Genomic DNA, 26,513 nt, shown 5'->3' on the forward strand with positions numbered 1-26,513 from the left:
TGAGAACCCTCTTTTTAAAAATGGCTGGAATCGCCACTCTTTAAAACGTAGCAATTTATAAATTATTTATATTAAGTAGAATTATAAAATCGATGAGTTTTATAATTTGTCAACACTCATTGATATTGGAAATACTATACTACAATTAATTTATTTATACATGGAGTGTTTAGAAAAACTGTCGACCAATCAACACAGAAAGCGAGATATCTAAAATTTGTATACCCTTATAGATTTTCATTATCATACATCAATTTCAAATGCAATTCCAAATAAAATGGCTTTGAGAACCGTGTATTAAGCGCTTATCGTTCATTCGTCAATGAATCATTCACCGTGCGTGTATCGTGCGTGTATCGTGCGTGTATCGTGTGTTCATCATTCATCGTGCATCGTGCGTGTATCGTGCGTTTATCATTCATCATTCATTTTTCGTTAATCTTCCGTGTAACGCTCATCGCTCATCGTGCGTGTATCGTGTATCGTGCATTCACCGTGCGTGTATCGTGCATTCACCGTGCGTGTATCGTGCGTGCGTGTATCGTGCGTGTGGTCAGTTTGAATTTTAGAAGGTCTGTAACAGGTCAATTCAAAATATATGTTATCCAGTAACTGGTTTAGCAGGGATGTGCTCCTTACTCACAAACTACTCCAACAGAGTTATGAGCAAGAACGACTGAAATCGACACTTCATAAGTTAGACGGTCATAAATGGACCGTTCGTGAACCTACTCCTTTATATCATTTACTACGACTAACATGTTTTTCTGCATTTTTGTATAATATGTTAGCTCGTAAATTTCCAATTTAATTATCAACATCTCAAAACTTATCTGGGATTTGTCATTCAAATTTGTACTGATTGATACTAGCCAATCAGATTTACAATTTATATTTTTCTTTTGCTCAACACAGTTACAAGCATTAGAAACCTTACAAATTTACAACAATGCTGCATGAACTCTTGATATTTTCCATAGATAAAATGCAACTTTAATTTTGAAACACGTGTATATGTATGAACCCGTCTCCCTTCAAAGTGTTTGCACTCTTAATGACTGTAAACCAACTAATTTTCGCGAGGAATATATTTTCGCGACTTTATCGAGTAGAAAAATAACGCGATTATAAAAAGCGAAAATTTAAAACTTGGATCTTTCCCTATTTAACAAAATCAAGTACATGTAAATATGAAAATCGCGAAATTTAATCGCCGCGAATTGGGCTAGAAAGAGCTAAACGCGAAATAAAGTATACGCAAAAATTAGTTGGTTTACAGTACGTGACCGTCTCCTTTCAAAGTGGTTGCACCCTTGGTTATGTCTAGATAAATTAACCAAGAATATTGCAGTTTACCCTGTTTTGGAATGCGTCAACCTGTATTGAGGTTAAATAATACGAAATGAAAACATATTTGAAGTACTAAGTGATAACATCAATACAAGTAACAAATATTATTTCAATTCAATTATCAATAAATGTTAAATGTTCTATACGAGAAAATACACACGATGATGATTTAAACTATCACGCATGGTGGGTTACAGTTAATCTTACTAGCATTGGTATTTTGGTAGTTCCAGGGGGAATAAAATATAAAAATTAGTGACTACCTCCAAAATCAAGGGTTATAACAGAGAAACTTTACAGAATTCAATGTCCTCATTTCATTTTTTTTTAAACTATATTAATTCTTTTTGTATATGTGGAATTCGTATATATTTTTAAAATAAAATGTATGTACAATTTCCTGTAAATTTATCAAAATCCAATGGACTTCTTTAAAAAGAAATGAACGCCCTGACCGGAACAGGTCATGTCATTACGATTGCTTAAAATAAAGATGTTGATGATAGTTACATTGTAAACAAACTCACCTGTCGATCAAACTGTCCTCTGTAAGGTTTTGGCTAGAAAACAAACCAGTGGTTAATTGATTAATTTTTTTTTTTTAAATATTTGTTTAATGTTTTTCTTTTAAAATACTTCAATATTTATTAAACTGATGTGGTATGATTCTTCCCGTATAATAGAACGGTAAAGCTTTATCTTATATCGGTACATTTGGCACGAAAATTGTGTCTGTCTATATATTTAGTTATAGATTCAAATGGAACAGAATTGAATGACTTAAGCGATTAATCAAAAACTGATTTACACGCATTTTAGCATTTGAATATGTACAGTTAATGCAACGTATTATGATTTTTTTTAATAATATAAGCTCACCATATTATCTAGTTTAGGAGTAGTTTCAAACTGAAATGAGAAGAAAAAAAAAATATTATTCGATTGTTTCACTATCTGACCATGTCTCTTTAGAAATTCAAAGGAAACAAATGGATGGAGACAAAAACCGTCTATAAAATCAAAAACAGCTACCCAATATAGAAGCCTCCTGAGCTAAACAAGGTATTTCAATTGTTTGTAAAATATCAACCCCTGCATGCTGCTTATATAGAAATAAAGAGATTAACTGTATTTGCATTCAGGTGTCACAGGTCAAATTTATTCGTTCATTGTGTGTTAATTTACGTTTTTTGATTGAGTTAAGCCTTCCAATTGATATTTTATAGTGTGTTTTTCTATGTTGTGATGTTATACTATTGTTTCAGAAAAGGGAGAAGGTTTGGTACCGTTAAAACGTTTAATCCCGCTGCAAATGTTTGCGCCTGTCCTAAGTCAGGAATCTGATTACAGTAGTTGTCGTCTGTTTATGTAGTTCATACGTGTTTCTCGTTTCTCGTTTTTATATAGATTAGACCGTTGGTTTTTCCGTTTGAATGGTTTTACACTAGTAATTTTTTGGGGCCCTTTATAGCTTGCTGTTCGGTGTGAGCCAATGCTCCGTGTTGAATGCCGTACCTTGACCTATAATGGTTTACTTTTATAAATTGTAACTTGGATGGAGAGTTGTCTCATTGGCACTCATACCACATCTTCCTATATCTATATATGATATAAATGCCAATGAGGCAATTATCAACCAGTGCTCAAATGATGAGAATGTAAACAACTGTTGGGCACTGCACGTCCTACACCAATATTTCGTATGTTTTTGAAAAGAACCAAGGGGAACACAATCACTGTCATGAAAAACGACTAAAAAGATGTAGATATAAATAAGAAGATGTGGTATGAGTGCCAATGAGACAACTATCCATCCAAGTCACAATGTGTAAACAATTATAGGTCAAAGTATAGTCTTCAACACGGAGCCTTGGCTCACACCGAACAACAAGCTATAGAGGGCCCAAAACAGACTAGTGTAAAACAATTCAAACAGGAAAACCAACGGTCTAATCTATATAAAAAAGCGAGAAACGAGAAACACTTATGAACCACACCAACAAACGACAACCACTGAACAACAGGCACCTGACTTAGGACAGGTGCATAAAAATGCAGCGGGTTTAAAATACTATATATATCCGAATTTGTTTTGTTTTGTGAACAACATGCCGAACTGAACAATTCTCAAAATAAATCCAAAGACGCATCAAGATCATGAAAGGTTGTATCAACTGGGCACATTTGGCATCATTTTATAACAAATGTTTTAAAATAATTTAAATTTAATGGTCTTTTTTGTCATGACTATGGATATGCAGCCATTGGCGTAATTGTATTTCTATCTTTGGTAAACGAACAAGGTAACTACCCGTAGATTCAAAGATTGTGAATTTTATAAGAAATCTTAAAAAGGTATCCAATGAATTTTTAATGCTTACATTTGTACCTTTTAGATAACTTAACATATAAATAAAAACTACTCTTTACAATACATCATATATAATAAGACTTACATCTCCGTAATCTTTCTGCGTAGGTCTGTATCGGTCATACTATGTGAGAAAATGAAAAATATATTTATCAAATTTCTGTTTATTTAGGTAATACTGTAATTTAAACCATAAATTTCTCCTATGAACTTTATTTTTGAATTGCGCTATTTTTTCACTATAGTTTCATGGTATAAGAACATTCATTATATTGCACTACAGGTTGGTTCTGTGGTTTTTATCTAGTCTGATTATTTTTCATCCACATTTCTGCAAGTTCGATAAAAGTTGAAATTTAACAAAATATTACACTAGAGAACTATCATACGTATAAAGCTAAATTGGATAAACCAAAATATGTTTCGTCTGAAAGCAATTGAAACTAATCATGGCATAAAAACCTTAAAATTACTTTTAACTAACATATTTATTGCAGCAACTGGATCATATTGTGGATAGGCAATACATTCTTATCGATAAAGATTGTCTAATTGTCTATATTGTTTACATCAATTTCAGGTTCATCCTATGACTTTAAAAATATTGCTTGTATTGTTTATAGGCAATGAAAATTTCAAATTCTGCAATAATGAATTTTCTAATATTATTGTGATAATGAAACAAATTTCAACAATGAAATCGGTTTTACACTAACGTATTCCTCGAAACGAGTTAATTTCTATGTTCTATGATTCATCTGATTAGAATAGAAATCAGTTGCTGAAGAGTCATTTATTTATATTTGATACTGACAGCTACCAAAAATGTACTATCTATTAACATTTGTAAAGACTATTTTAAACATTTAAATTTCGCTGGACCATGTTGTCACATATACGCTTACTTAAGTGTTTCTTAAAACATTTCACAGGATCGTAACTCGAAAGCTTTTATGATATCAAATGGATTATAATCAGTTATGCGAGCATGCACTGACAATATGTTGAACGGTAGCTACCTACCATCGTGCAGTGGTGCTTTTGAATGTCATTAGGTATGATTGTATAAAGGGAAGTTAATCTGTCATTGATGTTAATGTCAAGATACATCGATTATATCAAGTTAAAAATACTAATAATCGTTAAATTATGCATTACAGGTAAGATAAACAGAATATTTCACACAGCACACGTTGTTTAAAGAACTAACTTTTCAAGGTTAAAACTGGAGAATCAACATAGTGTCAATAAATAGCATCATAAAATTTCAATTCATAAAATAATCAACCAATCAGAATGGCAGATTCATATGAAATGCAATTCATGAATATTCAAGATAAATTTCAGTTTAAATATAGAATTAAATGCTGTTTTTGAAAATTTAAAGCAAGTGACCATCACATTTTGCCCTTCCTCTGTTACTAAGCCTCACACAAAAAAGTTGATATTTTTATTACATTGACATTAAATAAAGCATATAATTTTTTGCAAGAAGTACACGAACAATGCTAAAATTTAGTTTTTGGTAGGCGGAGTTATTAATTCTAGGGTAGCTTTCATATCGCATGGGATGTATTCGTCCGAAATTAAACAATATAACGGAATCAAATTATTTGTCTTTTAGTCAACAAAAGAGAAGCATTTGTATAAATTGAATAACTATAGTATATATTAAAATGTTATTATTAACCAACTTACTACAATATGTTTAGAAATGCCCATGCTTTATAAAAGGAAAATTTCGACAACTGGTCATTATGAACGGAGAAATTGCTACAGCCATGCATTACGAAATCTCAGTCATGCATTACGAAATTACACCCGTGCATTACGAAATCACAGCCATGCATTATGAACAGATGAAACGGGACATGGATTAAATCAAAATGTCGTTTATTTCTTCAAATAAGTGACAACTTTTAAAAAAAAATTTTAACTTAATATCATAAAAAAAAGTTTAAATGATGTTCAGTGTTTTGTAACGACTTGAAACGGAAATATTACACAGCCTTTTTCGAGTACGACCTTCGATTATTATCAAAATTTCATTTCCGTTGATTAATTATCAGAACGCAGACTACTCAGAGTAAGAAAAGTTTAACTGTCTGATTTCTTCTTCCCAGCTACTTTATATTTGCTAGATGAAATGAATTGTAATAGCATAAAATAAAGTACTTGGATGAGAAATCAGAAATTACATCTGACAATGTTGACCAAAAATCCATCGTGAATGCGAAAAGACAAGTTCAGCTATGAATTCCTGTATCTTCTTCACGGTAAGATTCTTACTCTTTGTTTAATCGAAGAATTAAAACCATTTACGGTAATAAAAGTGTTCTGAACTGGCTTTTTTTGTATTGGTCCTGTTATAGATTCGTGGTTAGCTGTATTTGGATCCGAGACTCGAAGACTGTTCTTGAATAAAGTTGCCTTAGTTGGTTAATAAAAGTATCAATATATGGACTTTTTCATATTGGCCCTGTAACATGCCCTTGGTATTAATAATGGCCTCGGACAGTTGTAATGGCCCTCGGCGCTGCCTCGGGGCCATTACAACCATCCTTGGCCATTATTAATACCTCGGGCATGTTACAGGGCCAATATGAAAAAGTCCATACATTAATACTATAATATAAATACGGAGACGAATCACAATTAAATTTGTTAGTTGTTTTCGTGTGATGTTCACTCTTGCCCAATACAAGTTGAGTATAACATTAATGTGTTAATATATTATGTAGTAGAATAGAAATTTCAGAAAAAAAACGATAACCTCTTCATCAACTATCACTTGATCTGCCATGGCACGATTGTTGACATAATCTTTGGATTTATACATATCATTTCTTTTCTGTAATGCAAATAAATCATTTGGGTAATCGAACTTAACAATTTGTCGCATGTAATGATGTTGTTGGTTATACATCAAAATTGGTTTTAAATACGTTGCATAATTTTGGTGGGATCTTCAGTGTAATTGCGTGTTGCCTGTTTTATTTCAATGTCACAGATCTGGGGTTAAAGCAACAATCTATTATGTTTGGTCAAGGTGCGACTACGAATTCGAACACATACTAAAAAACTTCCAAATATTCTGTTGGTTTTGTTATTTTAACTGACATCGTGATAGTGGATATTAAATCGAGAACTATATTTTAAATTTGATTGATTTTAAACCAAATGGGTATTTCTAAAATTGAAAAAAAATATCGACCAATAAAATAAGTATCATTGAATTTTAGAAAAGATAAAAATAAATCAGGATGTGAACAATTTAATATATCAAAGAAAAATACATCGCCACCGAAAAATAATGATATTATCATAACATTTACAATCTATTTTGGCTGCTAATGGAGACCAACTATGTTCTGGCTATTAAAAAAACCCAAATTGATCAACTAAAAATACCATTTTTTTTCACTTTAAAAGGTAATAAAAATGATGTGAACAATAATAAATATTACCAGTGATACTAAACAATAGAACATGAGGCACCATGATGAAAGAGGAGAATATCGGACCGATGATTCACAAAACCATATTTTTGTAAATTTCAAGATATACGTCGGATAAAGGTAGATAAATGTGGTTACTAAACAACGAAGTTAAATCTACGAACATATGATATATAAAGCTATCTTACAATCTTCAGCTATACATAAGCTCATACATAAATTAGCAACAATAAGTCACCTAGTCAATAATGTATCAGTTCAAACGATAAAACCGTAGCTACTGAAGACCATAAAACTACATTTTCTGGCAACCAATACAAAATAATACATGCAGATATCAAGATAAACATCTTTTTCTGCTCTGTATTTGTCGCCCAGTTGTAACTATTGTTTGTGCCTTGATTCATACTAGCAATTGTTATTTACATTATGAGAAGTATATTAACTTAGCCATCTGCCTAGCGACAAATAAATGATACCCGACTTATGAAGGGTCCACCGATTAAGTTAAAGCCATATTGTCCATCCTGTATATGTGGTAATTTGAACACAATCTTCTTTTTTGTCTGGCAAATGATCAAATAAGATACTTTACTTGGTGTGTAAATTACGCATGAAAGTACTAATCATTGTATTACGCGAAACAAAATAAAATCCGGGAATCAAAAATTCTTTTTACAATACACTTGTGTATATGTGAATTTGACATACATTTGTTTCACATGGGTACAGTAACTGTTTGCTTGCTGCATATGAAAGTATTTATTATACTTGCATCCTTATGTTTTGGTGATATGAGTGTTAATTTTTTGAAAGAAATGGTTCAAATGCTAATATATTCATTTGTAAGCACATTGACTTGATTGAATACCGTTGGAAGTTTTTAACAATATCGAAATGAAAAATACCTTCAATTGATTAATTAATTGTTGGTTTTTCACACCACTTTCAGCACTTTTGGCTATATCATGGCGGCCAGGTCTAATAAGTAGAGGAAATAAGGTACCAAAAGAGTACCACATACCTTCGGTAAGAAAACTGGCAAACGTGGTCAACTAGGATCTGAGTCGAACTCACCTTGCCACGAGAGGGTTGAAACTCATAACCTCGGTGTTGACAAGCTAGTGAACGCCGTATGTGAACTACTGAGACCACCCGGTCACCGAGACCCAAAATAAATTTTTAAATATCATATTGATTGTATAAAACATATGACTATGTGCATTCTTCGAGGTAAAATATGTGCCACCTACTACAGTCCCATTTGTTGAGGAAAAAATTCAGCCGTGGTTGTTCAACCTACTATTATTTGTGACTTTGGTCCGTACAGCACGAAATATACATGTTTTTTTTAAATAAACTATTATCTAAAGATCTACTTTCCTTACCTTTGGTTCATCTCTTCTGTCGTGTCTCTGCAAGTTAAATAATGTTTTGTTATCAATTGTACACAAATTACCATGTACTGAAGAAATTTGATAAAGCTGAAAATTCCCTTCCTACTGTCTAGTATTAAAACAAACCAGTAAATTTTCTTCTAAATAAGAACATTTTGGGAGCTGTAGAGACATATGATATTAATGTTATATTCATACTGATAAAACATTTTTAAGTATTCTTAACTGAAGAAATTAAAAATAAACTACATATATTGAATCCTTACGAAAAAAAAACCCATCAAAGTTAAATAAACATTTTGGAGTATTTGCTTTCTATAATTAACTTTTGTCTCTAATATTTTATTATTGTATTTTAGCCGTGATAATAAGTTTTAATGATCGTGAAAAATGTCTGAGGTTTATGCTGTTTTTTAAAGCAAGAGTAGATGAAAGGAAGGTGAAGAATGAAGAATATTTTTTGATAAAATGCAGTAAAAAAGTTATTAAATATTATGAGACATTAACTATACTATATGTATTGCATCTACTAATAAATGTTACACATTTACAAATAAACGTTCGATTAAATTTTAATTGACTAATTCAAGTAATTATGTAGCATACATATATAAACGATATAACCTAAGAATATCAATTCACAAAGAAAATTGGCATTGGCCTATTTGTTTGATTAATATTGAGTTTGTTGTAATAATTAAAAATAACATTAACTGTCATTCTGTCCTATATAAGCATGACAACAGATTTGGGATGAAACAGAATGGTTTCTAATGAGTATACAAATAAGCAGAAGTGGTATGATTATCAATGACACAACTCTCCACCAGAGACCAAATGACGTAGGGGAGAGTCAGGATGATAATATACGTGTAGTATCATACCCGATATGTAAGGTTACCATGGTCTAAATAGCTGCGATTATAACCCTGTAATACACAAATATTGTTATTTTCATTTTTGAATTGTTTTTACTGCTCGTTTCATTTTAGTTTCGACTGTATGTTTACGAAACATTTCACTTGGTTTCATTTTCTATTTTTCTTTGCATGACATCAATTGCAATTATGACTTTTCGCATGTGTTTCAGTATTCTGATAAATATAACATTTCACCAAGACATTATTTATTCTGATATAAAATGCACAAAAGATGGTTTTATTTTTTCGCCAAATTTTTATCGCGAGAATAGCAACCAATAGCTCTTGATATTGTTCAAAGATTATTTTTTTTTTATGAAATTAATGTGTTTATAAATAACACAGAAACTACTTACTCTATCTGTTTGTGATCCATCCTCGTAACCCTAGAGATTAAGAACATAATTTTTATATTAATTGCAATAGAAGAATATCGTTATGACGGCTCCTATGTCTCAAAAATGGAAAAAAAGTAATCTTCATCTTTTAAAGGTGTCAATAAAGCCTATTCATTTTTTCTGAGAATATGTAAACGACCATAGGAAGAACTGTCTACTTTTTTCAAAATGTCAATTATGTTAAACAATAATGACCATACTGATACTTTAAACCGATTAATTAATGTTTGCAATCTATCGTTAAAATCTGCAAGCTCTAGCTTAAAAAATACGTTTATAGCAAAATATATATATATAATGATTATTTTTTAATTTGGACAAACTAATTTCCTTAAGAGATGATAATATGTAAATAAAGAGAACTTTGAGATGAAATCGATATATTGTTATCGCACTACTTTATCCACATTTGTTAACAATAATTAGTAATTATATTACGATGTGTTTTGATTTTAATCTGTTGGTTTTTTTTTATTTTGGGACTGATAAAAGAGAATGAATTAAGGTAGGTAAATACATGTGAAATACTCACCCTTCCTCTGTCCATATCACCATATCCTCTCTGAAATAAATTATGGTGAAAGTTAAACTTGTAGTTTATGTATACAAATATTCATAAGTACTAAACATACCATACACAAATATATAACAATATGATTATATAAACATTTCAATGAAATATAGCATTTTTCTGAGAGAATAATATTTTGAAACTTGCCTTTTATAGCTGGCTTTGTTCTCATTTACATTTTAAGACATTCTATTAAAGTACATTAGTTTTTGCCGATTGAAAAAAAAATCTTGTTTGAATCACAACCTGGACTGATTTTATATATCACAATCTTCACAATTTTAAGATATGTGTAACTCACCCTGTCTGTCATAGGTCCATCATGGTATGCGTCATGATGCTAAAACAGATACAGAATAGTACATTTTATGATACTTTCTAAAATACATTGTGTGTATGATTGTTAATTTGTTGTTGTTAACGCCATTTTAAGTGCCCTTGGTTATACAATGGTTCACAGTTTTTTATTAATGGCAAAAGCTGGGGTACCCGAGGAAGCCCAAGATGTTCGGCAGGAAAACTAACAATACTTGTCAATTAAAATTAGAGTCGAACACACATCGCTTCATGTATGAGGAGTGTTCCAATTTATATACTTGGATTTGACAGTCTAGGGATCACTGTAGAATAACAACTTGAACAACTGTCATATTGAAGGTGTAGCTAGCTTTAAAACCAGGTTTAACCCACCATTTATTCGGAAAATGCCTGTACCAAGTCAGGAATATGGCAGTTGTTTTTCACTTGTTACGTTGATTGAAAGCGTTTGATTTTGTCAGTTTTTATGGACTTCCCCTTTTTAAATTTGACTTGGAGGTTGGTATTTTTGCAATTCTTTTTTAGACCTCAAAAGTAAATATTGCACGAAAGTTTTCTGTTCGATGGGGAGTAATCTCGCGAATTTCGAATGTAATAAATATTTTTTTCTAATATTCAGATATCGTCAATGAAGCAGCATCAATTTAAATGTGTTATAGGCAATTGTGTTCCATTGTGAATACTGCTTCCATTCTAGACAAGAATATCATGCATCACAGTTTGTAGATATAGGCAGAACATAATTTAATTTTAAATGGTTTCAAAAACCAAAAACTTTATTGTATGATATATAGTACTTATTATTTTTTATCTTGCCGCTGTATTACCATTTGCGCTTAAGACGATCCCAATCAATCAATTAATCATCATTTGTCAGTAAGACAGAACTTATTAAAGGTTCTTAGTTTAGTATGTTTCCTATTATTTATTCTTTTATACTTTTGATGATACGAAGATATCAAAGTTATGAGTATCAATAAGATTATTTTACTAGATCAAAATGGTATGTTTGATGAGTTTTTTCAACCGCCGGGTCGATGACACTGATGGTGCATATTTCGTCCCAGAGTGTTTCTTTAGTCCAGTAGTCAGCACTTTGATTTGACATGAAATATTGTCAATATTGTCATTTTATGAAAATATTCTGTTCATAAAATTTTAAATTAATGCAAAACATTAATGCTGTTCTACCACAGAAATAGATGTACATTGCATTATTTGGCACAACCTTTAGGAATTTTTGGTTTGCAATGCTCTTCAACTTTGTGTTTGATTTGGTCATTCACCTTTTTTTTTTTCGAGCGCCACCCATGAATTTGATGTAGACACCAGGTTACGTTTTGTTTTACATACTAGAATTGCAAGTTTCGGTTTTACACTTCAAGTCAAAAGTAAAGTAAAGAGAGAATATTTCGTTGTCAAAATTGAAAAAAACGAGAAATTCGATTCTTATTACAAGTCTTTAACGTAAATTGCAATATGGAAATCAGGTATTGTTCTTTTTTAATCGTTTTTAATCTCTTCTTTGGAATGTATCCGCATTATGACTCCTTTTATATAGCACAGAGTTGCTGAACTACCTTGTTAATATAGTCATAAAAGCAGATTTTTAAAAGATCTTTCTGTGACAAACAAAACCCAAACATTCTCTATACATGAAAGCCAACAATCACTGTCGATCACCAATGTTAAAATCTCGTACAGCAATTGTGAGTATACGAAAAAATAGTTAAAAGTACCTACCTGAAATCGCATAAAATGGGTACGCTACTCCTGCTATGCATGCATTTTGACTTGGATGGAGAGTTGTCTCATTGGCACTCATTCCACATCTTCTTATATTCTATTATTATGCGAATCAACATTTATCAACAATTTCGCGATTTGAATTAGAACACAATCCATAAATTTACAAATTAGACGACTGATAAGTTGACTACGGACACATCGTTTCCGTCAAACATTCCATGGTGTTGAACGTTAAAAATGATAGGCGAAAGGTACCAAAGGGACATGCAAACTCATAAGTCAAAAATAAAACTGACAAAGCCATTGGAAAAAACCAAACACGACCCAAAGGATTAAAAACTATATACAAAACACAACATACAATGTAGAAAACTAAAAACTTTGATACACTTAAACTTTCGTAGTGAAGACATAAGTCACCCTACGACAGAGTAAACTTACTGGTTGCCTTTCTCTTCCGTACTCATGCATTTCATGCGCTTTCTACAATTAACCAATCAAGAAAAGGGTTAAATACAAGATTTAATTTTATAATATGTTTTTGTTTTAGTTAGCGTTACGTTTAATTGTATACAATTCCACATTGCGTCTATAAGAGGAGGATTTTATTTAAGTTTTAGAGTTACAGAAGAAAGTATTTGACGTTATTGATTAGTTATCGGATCCGTAGACGTAAGTTAATGAGAGCGATTTGGTAAGGTTTCGTTTTGTTAAATTGGTAGAATTTCAGTATGTGTGCATTGATCATCCTTTCAGCAACATTTCTTTCATTGAAAACCTACCGTCAACTATTGCAGTTACACGCCTATCTTCGTAAAGCATATACTACATGCCATTCGCATAATTAAAAGAGTAATAAACAAACACGAACCATATCAAAGACTTTAGATTGTGTGATAAGAAATGTAAGCACTTGTTTGAAACAAATGCAACATGCTTAAAAAGAAACTACAAGCAATAATATACCCTACACAATCAATATGAATATAATGTGATGATGTGCATCATAAATATTACTTGGCAATTTTCGTCAATGCTTTTCAACTTCGTACTTGTTTATGCCTTTCAACTTTGTTTATTAGAGCCTTCCTGATGAGTCTTAGTATGTAAACTTAACGTGCGTCTGGCGTAAAAAATCAAAAGCCCGGTATCTTTGATTAGTTGTTTTTTCTTTGTTAATAGTAAATAAGCAACTATTTTTGGCTTCGCAACATCTGTAAAAATGATTGTCAAAAATTTATTTCGATTTTTGTTTAAGTATATTCATTCCGCATGGAAGATATTCTATATGACTCGGGTACTTAATGAATGGCTATTATTTATTTTGAATTTATTGAACCATAAAATTAATTTTTGACTCTTCACATTGATTAATCCGCAAAGCGGATTATGTAAAATGTGAAGAGTCAAAAATTAATTTTATGGTTCAATAAATTCAAAATAAATAATAGCCATTCATTTTAAATAAATTTCTATCAAAAATAAGGCTCAAAGAGCTTTTTATATTATTTATATTAACAATAACAACGTACACACATGTTGGCGTATGAATACACAACGTCAGAATGGGCGTGTCGCCATAAAAATTGACAACATTGAAAATAAAGGTAATACTTTTAACCAATTAGAAGACAGTAAATACACCAAATTTATTTATTTCAAAATGAATATAAAAATAACTTGTTGGTTTCTCGCGATCGTCTGCGTTATCGAAATATGTAGAAAATATAAGATTATACATTTTTTGCATGTTTAACAAATTCAACGATGACATAAAAAGAGGATTGCTTATTTGTATTTTATAGTAAAATTCTAAACGACATATGTGTAACTAAAGATTGTACTGTGATGTTTACTGTTTTCAATTTTTCTTAATTTTCTCGTTTCTCTTTTTTATTTAAACTCTAAATATCTTGCAAAAAATATTCAGTACACTTACCCTTGCTTCGTATGTAGGATAGTAGTCGGGTGCCTTGAAAAATAGAAAAAAAGAGTAATGGTGCGAAATGTAGCCTTTCTCTTGAATTTTCTACATTAGCAAGCTTAAATGTTGGTCTTAATTTTGATATTTTCCGGTTAAATCAGCAAGATTTTGGATATCAAAATAGTCTAGCATAGAGCATCACTGATGTGTCAATATTTGTTGAAATGCGCACCTGACGCAGAACAAGGGGTATTTTTTTTTTTTTTTTTTAATTTAATGTAGAAAGGATTTTGTGTCTGTCAGGAATGCTGTCAGTAGATGTTGCTACAATAAGCAAATAAGCATATTATAATAAACGATTTTATATGGTAGCATTATAATTATATATACATGTATATATCCATATATTGGGTACTTAGATGCATGAACGTTGCTATGTCTGCAAAAACCCAAATTCGTTATATGTGAGGAATTATTGGTTTCACGGAAAATAAAACGTGTAATCGGTAGACTGAACACAACTAAAACACAACTGGATACAAAATAAGGCAAAAAAGTATATAAATGTAAGGGTTTTAATTTTAATGCGAGAACAAACTGCTCAATCAAAACTAATGTACTAATATAACATAATATTTCTGCGTTAGTAATGTCATTTGTAGTTGTTTTCATTTTGTTTTCATTTAATTTTGTTAGCATAATTAATATGTTCAAGCGTTACATTATTAATATCATTTCATATTGCTGCATTAATAATAATATTTCATAATGATTCATTATGTTTACAATTTAGTATTGTAACTAGAATTATCAATACACACCTGATGTTTTGACATTTCTCTCAGTCGATCTTCATATTGCTGAAAATTTTTTCAAAATTTAATATACAAAAGTGCTATATTTGTTAAAATAAACAATTAGCTTCGACTTTCTCTACAACGGAATGCTTAATTACCATTAAACTAAAACTTTCTCAAGCACTTTGGTCTTGCTGAAGCTTAAGTATTCTGTGTAGTGGTGTGTGGAGTGTTTTTAGATAACAGAAAAGTCATCTGATCTGTAAATTTCTGATTGTGTCCTATTCCCAATTGTCACAATTTGACTGCGTATGGATTAATTCTGTATGCGTATTTCTCTGTCCTGAGTGTTCTTGCGTTTAGTTGTAATGCATAGCTGATGTGTTTCCCTCGATTTTGGTTTGTGACCTGGATTTGTTTCAGTTGCATCGATTTGTGACTGTTGAACAGCGGTATACTGCTGTTGCCTTTGTTTAACATTGGGGAGTATGTATGTATATACGGAGACACTAACCATGTCGACGTTTCCGGTCTCTCTCCTTTTTGAGAACATGTAATTCCCTCCGTTTTTGTTTTTACCCTGATTTGTGTATTCTGACTGTATTTGTAATATTTGAACATTTGTAGACTACTGGTGCCACTAATTTGCACTTTTTCGGGGAAAAGGGCATTTATTGTCTGTCGTTCTTTTACTTATGATTTTTAATGCACCCTTTTTGCATTTGTTTACAAAGAGTTTTCAAATATGTGAACTGCATAAAATGTTTAATCAAAATATTTGTTGATAAACTTTTCCGTGCCCGTATATGAAATGGAATAACAAATATAAAATGTGTTCTTATATATAATATATAAACATGTTGTTGAGGGGTGTTTTTTTTTTTAATTTGTTTTGTTCTCTTTATTTTCTTTTTGTTTGTTTCTCTTTGTATTATTTTCCGTCTTCTACGAGAGTAAGGCTGGGGCTACAGTAGGTGTCTTAGTCAATCTCCAATTGTACGCATACCTCGGACGATTCATTTCTACCTCTCTGCCACATCGGATCATCAAATTTTGTCTGAAATAAAACGAAGTAAGTTTTATTAGTTCATACGAAATAAAAACTTCAATAATAAAGTCGTGTATTATCGCCTTGCGTGGAATCTTTTAATTTATTTTGCTTCATTTGCATTTCTTATTCAAAGTGTTCAAAATGTATATGATATTATATTTATGTAGACAAACATTCAATGGCACCGTTTTACTTATCTCTTTTATAGACATGTACGATTACTGTGTTTTTAAACGAAATGCAAATGCATATACCTTTATAATGCAATTGAGCTAAACAAAAAGCAAAAAATATTTTAAAATTTTCTAAGCATAAACAAAAGTAACCCGAATAATTCAGTCCCTCCCCGTGATCGACTCTCCCACTCGCGAGGTTAATGGTAGCAATCGTAGAGCAGCCGAATATAACGACTGACTTATTAGGGTTAAAACAAAAGCAACTCTGATTTCTAAAAGAGAGGCGGAAGATACCAGAGGGATATTTAAACTCATAAGTCGAAATTGAACTGACAATGCCATTGGGAAAAATACGAAAAACGACCAGACTGAGTATCACGAACCCCACAAAACAATTGGGGGGAGGGGGTCCAGATGCTCCGGGAGGGTAAGCAGATCCTGCTTCACATATTGCACCCGTCTTAAGTCTTATTCGATAGGTCAAATTCGAGGAAATGAGGACGGGATTGTGATTACGACAATTGGAATATATCCGTCGTCATCTGTGAAACAGATATTCCATAACGGGTAGCAAACTCATGATGGCATACGTAAAATTTTCAGTTTTGTTTGTGTAGTTCTCCGTTAACGATTTTTCCTATTTTCTTATAGTAATTTAGTTTTAAATGCTTCTTTGTATTTTGTGATCAAGTGAATACAACGAATATTATACATTCTTGGCATTCAAATATTTGACTTAGAGCGTTCCTGGTGAATGTACAACCAGATAAGCGCTTCAGACGCTTAAAATTTATGAAGTGTTATTTTCATGTTTTATTCTACAAACGTGTCTTGTTTCATATAGCTTACCTTGTTGTAGTCCATATTTCTTATCATACCATGTCGGTCATATTCTGGTGCCTATAAAGAATGAAATTCATATTTCTCAAACATAGAATCAACACAGAAATTAATTAAATGACACATTAATTAAGTTATTTATACAGGTTTGAAAAAGCCATGGAAGTACTGTACTGAAAATAGTACTTCCACGGATAAACCAAAAGCATAATTATTAATTGAAATGTATAATTGCTACTTTTTTTCCAACTACAACATGTCGGCGGTCTTATTTAATATTTATAGATATAATTCTAATTATAACTCTACAATTGCAAAACACCACGTGATAGAAACTTATTGTTTTACGTGTTATATAATGATTATGTTATGTATATGTTATTGGAAATATTTATATAAATATAGATATATAAAGAAATGTTTGTAGTATATATTAACCTGAGGCCCACTTGTTTCATTTAAGAGTCTACATTAATGCAGATTGTGCCATCTCATCTAAAATAAACTTGAAACCATAACTTACATTGAATATCAAACCTTTTCAATTAATTGTAAAAATATTAGAATGTTAACATAATGATATCGCCCGGAAAATAATAATATTAGTCTAAAACCATCAAAATGTTATTTTCCACAAAACCAGAAAGCAACACACAAGTGGTGAAAATACAAAAAGGTAAAACGTTTATATTTTATCCTGCAATAAGCCTACTATTACAAATAACAGCTATACAAATACAATTGTTTCAATTATGGTTTTAGTATACAAATAAAATCTCCTGAATCCTGCTTTGATTTTCACAAATAATTTATGGGTTCTTCGCACTCCACTTTTCGGTAATGTCGATTTCTACCAAGAACAACGATTGGAAAGTTGAAAAAAAATAAAGGTTAAGGGCCAAATTATGATAAATTGAAGCGAATCTCGGATTTCTTCCCAGTGTATAATGTACACATATTGCATATTACAGTCATACCATATAACATATAGGAGTATAAAATCTGAATGACGGATTCACTGAGTAGGCTATGTGTGTAGCGATATGGGTGTAGCGACGCGGTTACAAAGATTGAATCCAGATGAAAGACGTTAAAAATGAATGGCAATCAGTTAAAATCTGAATTTTAAAATAATTTTCTTGTTAAAACTCCTATGCACTACTCCATTGAATCGCCACTGAAACAAATACAGGAGGAAGGTACAGATTGAGGAAACGGATAGAAAGGTTAGTATAAACAGGTGACTCTACTTTCTAGAATGTTTAAACTTTGAAGTAAAATTCGCCGTTTCAGAATCTAATGCATTCTGGGTAATTTCATTGTTCGTACCCCAAAATGAAAACGACGTCACGTCGTTTGTTGAAATTCAATTGTTTGGGACGTTGTTAGCCAATCACATCGTTTTGTTGTACGATTTTGAAAATATTACCCAGAATGCATTATATTCTGAAATGATGAATTCCCGAAAGGTAGAAACACTCAAAGACACTGCACAGAACCTACCTTTCCTTTGTTGTAATCATGTCTATATGTTGATTCTTTCCTGTACTGTTAAAATAAAAGTATTTATTACTATTCGGAACCGACACCATATATATTCGGAACTTACCTTCTTGTTGAAATCTTTTTGGTATGTTGACTTTCTCATATACTGCGCAAAAACAAAAGGTATTTATTAAAGGATAACTATAAAAGACTTGTCAGAAATTCGAACTTTGTAAATATTTGTCAAATTACGTTAAACAGATTCAATATTAGAATACAAATTGTCAAAAAATGTCTGCTGATAAAATTCTGGACTCATTCATTATGAAAATAATGACAATGGTGAATTAGAAAATGTTTCTTCTGGTGAAATAGCTTTGTAATTAACCTTTGACTTCAAACTTTTAAACTATAAGACAAGTCTACGTAACTTCCTTGTTATTCTAACTAATACTAGCCAAATGAAAAGCAAATATATTTAAGATCTAGAACTATAAATTAATTCAGTGTGAGTTCGAACCATATCATTTTATAACAGTTAAATACAAAGCTTTTTTGAACATGTGAAATTAGACAGCAATGTCAATCAAAATGACATGGTATCTTGAATCTTATTCACTTGAATGTCTCCACAATCACTATTGGTAAAACTCCACAATGATCGCTAAATACATGTATGGGCAAAATTATAACTTCTCCAGTACATATATCCTACATTTCCTCATTTTTATTTAAATCTCGCCTAAATTTCTTATTGAACGATCTATTATAATCAGATCACCAATGCAAACACCAGTTTTTTGTCTTAGACCCAGAAAAATCCTTTTGATCAGAACCAATCCGATTTTAGCAACAATGCACTTAACGTAAGCATGATCGAATTTGTCTTACTAGTGAATTAAAGCATGCAACTGATAATGTTTGGTAACCAATTTTATATTACTTTTCTTATAGTGGTTACTTTTCCAATTGTTTATGTGACATTGAATTTCCATGCTTTTCTTTTATTAGTGTTCAGCAACTAAGCTGGATAATGACCCAACAGATACATGAAGGATGGAAAACAATATGAACCATGCGACTGAATTAATACACACAAGAAAGTGAAGTGGAGTAAATGCGTAACGAAATAGAAGATAATACTAGAAACTCATAGGTTATGCATAACACACATATAGGACACCTGAAAGTAAATGTTAATAGTCTAAGACCGCCATTATACTGAGTAAATTGGTAGCTATCTGCTTAAAAAAGTGAAATAACTTAATATGGTTTGAAATAGGACAATAATTTTTTTTTGTCATTACAGAACAACTATTTTTAGTATTTAATTTTTCCCCTGCTATATTTATTTTTTAAATTTCGTATAATTTTGTTCGTCTTATCTCAAGTAGAAATGATCATGGGAAAGCTAGAAGTTAATCTAGACTCTTTTGATTCTTTGTCTTTAAACAGCTCAAATTAGAAAACTTATATGCAAATTTAGAATAAGTGATCATTCCCTCACTATTGAAACTGGAAGATATAAAAATATTCCACGCCCTCAAAGACTGTGTAATAAGTGCAAAGTTCTGGATGATGAATCACATTTCTTTTTAATATGTAAAATAAATGATGATTTAAGACTTGTCTTTTTTAATGATTTAAAAACTCAATACAAAGATTTTTCTGATAATAAAATGAAATATATACTAAATCCAACCACTAGTCAGCAAGTGAAATCTTTAGGCTCCTTTATTAAACAGTCTATGGAACTGAAGACAGGGGGCACTTGAGGTCATTTGTTGTGTTTAATGTTTTGGTTTATTTTTATTTTTTATGTAAATTTTATGTCATCATTATATTGTTGTTATTACATGTAATTGTCATGCCTTTGGCCCTCTTGTGGGTATAATTAGTGCTTTAATAAATAAATATAATTACAAACCTTGGTCCCCGTAAGAAGGCATTAAATATTCTGTACAAACTGGAGTATCTTTGCTTATGACTTCAAAAAATATAGTCAGCCAAAAAAAGTCTTAGATAAATTAATTTTAGAACAAGAAGTTTTGACTAGACTAAACAATAGGTTTCGCTCAAAAAAAGTTTGATCGGCTAAAATTATCACGAATACCAGTGATATAGAATGTGCTTTCGAAGGCTAAATAAATGGAGAATGTGTCCATGGGACACAGATGATGACCCCGCTTGCATATAACGCTATAAAAGGGACATAACTCACGAACGGTAAAAGTGACGACACCTAAACTTGATCTAGAGTTTTGTGGTAATAAGCATTGTGTATAAGTTTCATAACATTTGGTTGAGGCAAACTAAAGTTAGAGAACGGGAACCAATTTCAGGACGTACGTATGGACGGACGGACGGACGGACGGAGGTACAGACGTACACACGGACAAGGGTAACACTTAATGCCTTCTCCGATGTGGCGGGGGCATAATAACATTGGCTTCTGGCTTTAAAATCAACGACTACCTTAGTTGCTTGAAACAACCTATACTATTATTTGCAATTGTTTGAAAATCAATTATTGTCTTGTGTTCAGGTTACCGTATATAAGATAAGTTTTTATTTTTAATTTTTTTTTTTCGCATGTTTGACAACCATAACCGTTATAACCGATAGTAATCCACCTATCAAATTTCCTATTTGTATTGTTAGAGGGGAATGTTATATACTAGTTTTTTAAACTAAAACTAAATATATAACAAAGGAAACAAAAGTAAGGTGTTGTTCAAAAGATTCGAACAAAAGACTTAATCAAGGGGAACAAAAAAAATCATATTCCGTTTTTTTTTGCTTTCTGCTATTATCTATCCGTAAACTTCCTTTTGTACTAAAGAAATGTCCTTTAATGAAGTGACATCTTTTAAACAGTAGTTGTTATAAGATTGACGTATGGTGTGTGTTTCTCCTTATAAAAAGTCTAAAACTGATTTGTTACACAATGTTGAAATTTCTGAAATACCGCCTAGAAACTAAACCATTTAAAAAAAATACATTCAACGTTTAGACTGCATGACGGATAAGAAATTGACTTTCAACCATCTATTTAAAAAGAAAAAAAAGTTCTCTTAAGAAGTAACAATAAGAAACCTCATTTTTATACTGGATGGTTCTCAATCTAAAATAAATCATGTCCAAGTATTTGAAATGGTAAGTGTATCCTTAAATCAAAGGCATTTCTTACTTTCAAAAGTTGCAAACGATATTTCATAAAATGATGTGTGAATTAAAGTTACTATACATTCATAATTAGCATATATACTGTTCTAACATGTAAGGTTCTAGCTTAAAGATACAAAAGATCTATGCAAAATATGACATCTAGCAGAGACCGTATGATATTGATAGAAGAGTATATAGTACATATATACCATTGTTTTCCATGACGGTTTAATTGGCCAATCATCTCCTAGTATCTGAAACATTATGATTGATGCTTCATTGTTTGTTGTGAGTTTATGTCCAGCAGAAAATATGTCATACATATTAAGACCCGTTTGAAAAAAATACAATGAGTAGGTTTAGTGATGTTGATCAACCGGAAAGAAGGACGGACAATTAAAACTGTATGTACTACGTACTAGATGAAAAGGGTCGGTTGGATAACCCGTGTCCGTGGGCCTCAATCCTTTTCTGGTCTGGGGGATTATAAGATTGAAATCACGCTTATGTATATATAAACTTTATTCTACTGCCATTGAACAACCACATGTATGGCAGACAACACTAACTGTTCGCCGCCGACAAACATAACAAAAGTATACAGTCCCGTAAAATAACATAAAACAACCTAAATTATCTTCTACATTTCCGGTAACCAGAAATACTAAATAGAGGTAGACAACACTTGAAACAGGCCACCTCAAAGTTTCTGCAAACGTACCACTCACCTAATTCAGATTGGGTGTCGCTACGTACTTATACATCCCTCACACTCAAATAGACGCCATTGTTAAGAAGGGGTCTTACTTTCGGATGGAAGAAGTTGAAGCATAAAGATAATCCGTTGGCCCACGTGTTTAATATAATTGGATTACATTCGTTTGTTATACAAACATATATTTTTGGAAGTTAAAGTGTATAAAATGGAAACATTACCGTTGTTTTTCTGCAATAATTTTTCAAAGACTATACGACCCAAGAAAGTAAACTGGGTTCGAGAAAACAAATAGTCAACAACTCAGAAAAAAATACAAAAGTATATATATTATATTATATTTAATATATATATCACACTGTTCAACACAATATCCAATCATAACGAAACTCAGGAGTACTAAGTGTCTTAGAAAATAAGCACTGGCAAGGGTCTGTTATAAATGAGAAACTATTTCTATACCACTTAAACTGCGTTCAGGTAAATTTCACTCCGAATGCTATGGCGTGGGAAGGCAACAGCAAAATGAAATCTACAATGGATAGTTTTCAACTCATTTTGACAGGTTTGAATCACTATTTACCATACTTTCATTGATTGATGAATGTTTTTAAACATGGGCACATTTAGATAAGTTCGGCAAAAACATTTTGGCCAGGTTTGAATCAGAGTAATCATACTTTTAAATGATGAATTTTTAAAACATGGGCACATTTAGATAAGTTCGGCAAAAACATGTTGGCCAGGTTTGAATCAGAGTAATCATACTTTTAAATGATGAATATATTTTTAAAACATGGGCACATTTAGAGATGTTCGCTAAAAACATTTTATTTGAAATAATTTACAAGACTAACCTAAGTTCGAATATTATCTATTGCCTCATGATATCAACTATTCGAACAACAAATAAGAGAATGTATCAACAAAAACCTGAGACACACAAAACACTAAAGATTGAAATCTACGGGTCCCGACCCCACACCCCCACCCCACCCCTCTTTTTAGTCTAAACTAAAGTGTTTTGGAAGAATAGAACAGTCCGTTCTCCACTAGTGTTGGTGTTCATTATAAACATAGGTAAAATATAAATCGAATCTTAATTTTGTATGAAATGAAAACTAGCCAAAGGTAAGTAAGTGTATACTTACGTAGGAAGACATGGTTCATAAACTGTTCCTCACTTTTTGAATCGCCAGTAAATCTGAAACATGAAATTTGTATTTTAAATGTGATAAAAGAAACTATCATCTTTTCAATTGCATTGAATTTTTGAAAATATTTAAGCATTGTATAAAAAATATTTCTAACCAATCTCAGCCCCCTTTTTTATATGAATATCTTGAAGATACCAAAGATTGAAAAAAGAAAACGTGTTCTTCTCAATTTTAGAATTCAAAACCTTAAACCTTGATTTTTATCTTGCATTCGGTTGATAAAAAGATAATACTTGCAATAATACTATGCAGACGGTGAAATTGGCTTACAATTAAGATCAAAATATTATTATTTGATGTATATATTCATCCGTCGAAGCTTTACTTTTCTCTAATTATGGAGACTTTCAAAACAAAAAGGGTGACTACGATTGGCTGATGTTTTTAAGGTAATTTCATTGATTTAATAGTATAAAAAATAAAAATACGAAGATCTTATATCATTGCCAATGAGACAACTATCCATCAGATACCAAATGACGTAGATCTAAGCAACTATAGGTCACCGTACGGACTTCAACAATGAGCAAAACCCATACCGTTAATTAAGCTATAAAAGTTATGAAATGACAAGTTGTAAAACATTCCAACTCCGTTACTCGTTAATTGTATGACAAATAAATTCAAGTTCAGGAATAAGAATAAAGATACAAGTAAACAGTAAACAGTACGTCTGATCTTTGATTCTTAAGTATGGGAGTATATATTTCAAATTGGTAGAAATGGTACCTGTTACGTTGACGTGATGTATATTTGATTTTATTATTTGGTTATTTGAGAGGCCTTTATAAGAAGGCCAACCCCTATTCAGGCACGTATACAAATCTGATACCAAATCTAGAGAGATATATTAATACAATACTTTGACATTGACACTGTAACTTTCACACTGCATGGGTCATGAATTATACATTTTGAACAAATTGATATACTTGTTAACAATCAGAGAGTGTCAGTCGTCAAGAACGTTTGACATAAAAGCGAATTATTACTTATTAACTTTAACAAAGTTTAAAATTTCAAATAAAATTAAATGTACGTACATATGAATTTAAAAAAATGGATTGTAATTTCATGATGATTTAAAAAGAGTTAATATAGATAAGTCAGACAAAAATTTAAAGTACACAAAAATTATTTCAAAATATCAAATAAAAGGTTAATACATAGACATTAATTGTCCTCGAGAGACAAGGTTGTAAGATATATAGATTGTGTCACCACAAGTTATGATATATTAACTATGTTTAAATTAATTATAATATTTTTTTTTACTCGAGGTAGTCAAATTTTTCAAGATTTAAAATGTGATGCTTACGAAGCTTGCCGGGAGTTTGAAAATTTTGAAATATAATTATCGATAGATCAAACCCGACACCTTATCTGATACTCCTTATTCCCATTGAACATCCATGTACATCTGTAAAATCATCGAATGATTTTGAAACTGCTACATGCAATCTTTTAGATAAATAGTTGTTGTCAGTACATGTATTGCAAAGGTATTCTAATTTGTTTTATTTTATTTTTTCATTTTAAGTTGTTCCTTAACCAATAAATTGATTTTGTCCATTCGTTTCAAGATTTATATTACTCTTGTGTACATGTAAATGCTTCTTTGGACAGTATGATATTGTAAAATGAAATATACTTTTCAAATTGAAATATTATCAACAAAGCTTTTAACTGAAATAATTACACTTGCAGACTAACAATATAGTGAATTAAAGTACAATACACGTAAATTATAGGATACGAGAACACAGGGGTATTTATCCGCATATTTCTTTGATTTAATCGTACATTTTTTCTTATAATTACACCTTATGTAAGAATCCTGGGTTTTGATTGGTTGATAGCCAGTGTATTTTTCACCAATTTACTTTTATCAAATGAATATCGTTCATTTTTAAACAGCGCCGGGGTATATGCAAAAAGGATATGCCTTTTTTACCCTCTCTGTCGTGGTATTTGCCAAAAAATACTCTATCCGACTGGACGCTTGTAATGTCACGATCATCAATGCGTTTTATGTCAAGATCATCAATGCGTTTTGTACGTTAACATTTGGTGTAATTAAACAGATATAGCATGTTCTTGAGGGGTATTTGCCAAAAATACCAGTCTTGAGAATGAATTTCCCTCGCCTTACGGCTCGCGAAATTTAACATTCTCTCGACTGGTATTTTTCGCAAATACCCCTCCTTAACATGATATATCAGTTCAAAATTTTGTTAATTATTAAAAATAAACAGTGTAGTCCTCAATTTCATTTCATTTTCTCACGGACGAGTCTGTTGTTTCTCAAGGCGTGAAGAATTATGTATCAAGACCTGACATGTGTACCTACATTTTTTTTGACGGTATCATGTTCAACTACGTGTAGTTGATAAAAATATTTCATATTGAGGATTAAAGCAGAGAAACTTTATTTTTGATTGAGAACATCTTAGATTTGGGTAGAGGTGGGTGCGGATTAGGCCAACGATTAAAACTTTGTGATGATTCTTCTTTTTTATCGTTTGGTTTGTGCCAGTAGTTATAATTTCGAATTTGTATCTATACAGTCAAATCTTATTTTTTTCTGTATCTCAATGAACTGATGATT

The 26,513-nt window shown here is 31.3% G+C and overlaps 1 protein-coding gene across 7 annotated transcripts in view; it reads right to left on the reverse strand.

The window, feature by feature from the left end:
• Positions 1-26,513, reverse strand: part of LOC127702930 (uncharacterized) — a 51,191-nt gene that overhangs the window by 21,908 nt on the left and 2,770 nt on the right. For 2 of the 7 annotated variants that reach the window (XR_007982573.1, XM_052207243.1), the window contains exons 2-17: positions 23,840-23,892; positions 18,824-18,868; positions 17,330-17,380; positions 16,260-16,310; positions 15,278-15,316; positions 14,472-14,504; positions 12,974-13,015; positions 10,767-10,805; positions 10,427-10,456; positions 9,853-9,882; positions 9,461-9,505; positions 8,568-8,594; positions 6,495-6,572; positions 3,807-3,845; positions 2,230-2,259; positions 1,878-1,910 (exon numbers count right to left, since the gene is read on the reverse strand). Coding sequence is in view for 6 of the 7 variants with exons in the window: in XM_052207243.1 (XP_052063203.1) it covers positions 1,878-1,910; positions 2,230-2,259; positions 3,807-3,845; positions 6,495-6,572; positions 8,568-8,594; positions 9,461-9,505; positions 9,853-9,882; positions 10,427-10,456; positions 10,767-10,805; positions 12,974-13,015; positions 14,472-14,504; positions 15,278-15,316; positions 16,260-16,310; positions 17,330-17,380; positions 18,824-18,868; positions 23,840-23,851 (624 nt within the window). In the remaining variant the exon portion in view is untranslated. Of the gene's footprint in view, positions 1-1,356; positions 1,378-1,877; positions 1,911-2,229; positions 2,260-3,806; positions 3,846-6,494; positions 6,573-8,567; positions 8,595-9,460; positions 9,506-9,852; positions 9,883-10,426; positions 10,457-10,766; positions 10,806-12,973; positions 13,016-14,471; positions 14,505-15,277; positions 15,317-16,259; positions 16,311-17,329; positions 17,381-18,823; positions 18,869-18,929; positions 18,972-23,839; positions 23,893-26,513 lie in introns of all 7 variants that reach the window. The other 5 variants (XM_052207238.1, XM_052207239.1, XM_052207240.1 and 2 more) reach the window with 5 other exon arrangements.

Source organism: Mytilus californianus, unplaced genomic scaffold (genome assembly GCF_021869535.1).
Source record: "Mytilus californianus isolate M0D057914Y unplaced genomic scaffold, xbMytCali1.0.p SCAF_5, whole genome shotgun sequence".
NCBI classification, from domain to species: domain Eukaryota; kingdom Metazoa; phylum Mollusca; class Bivalvia; order Mytilida; family Mytilidae; genus Mytilus; species Mytilus californianus.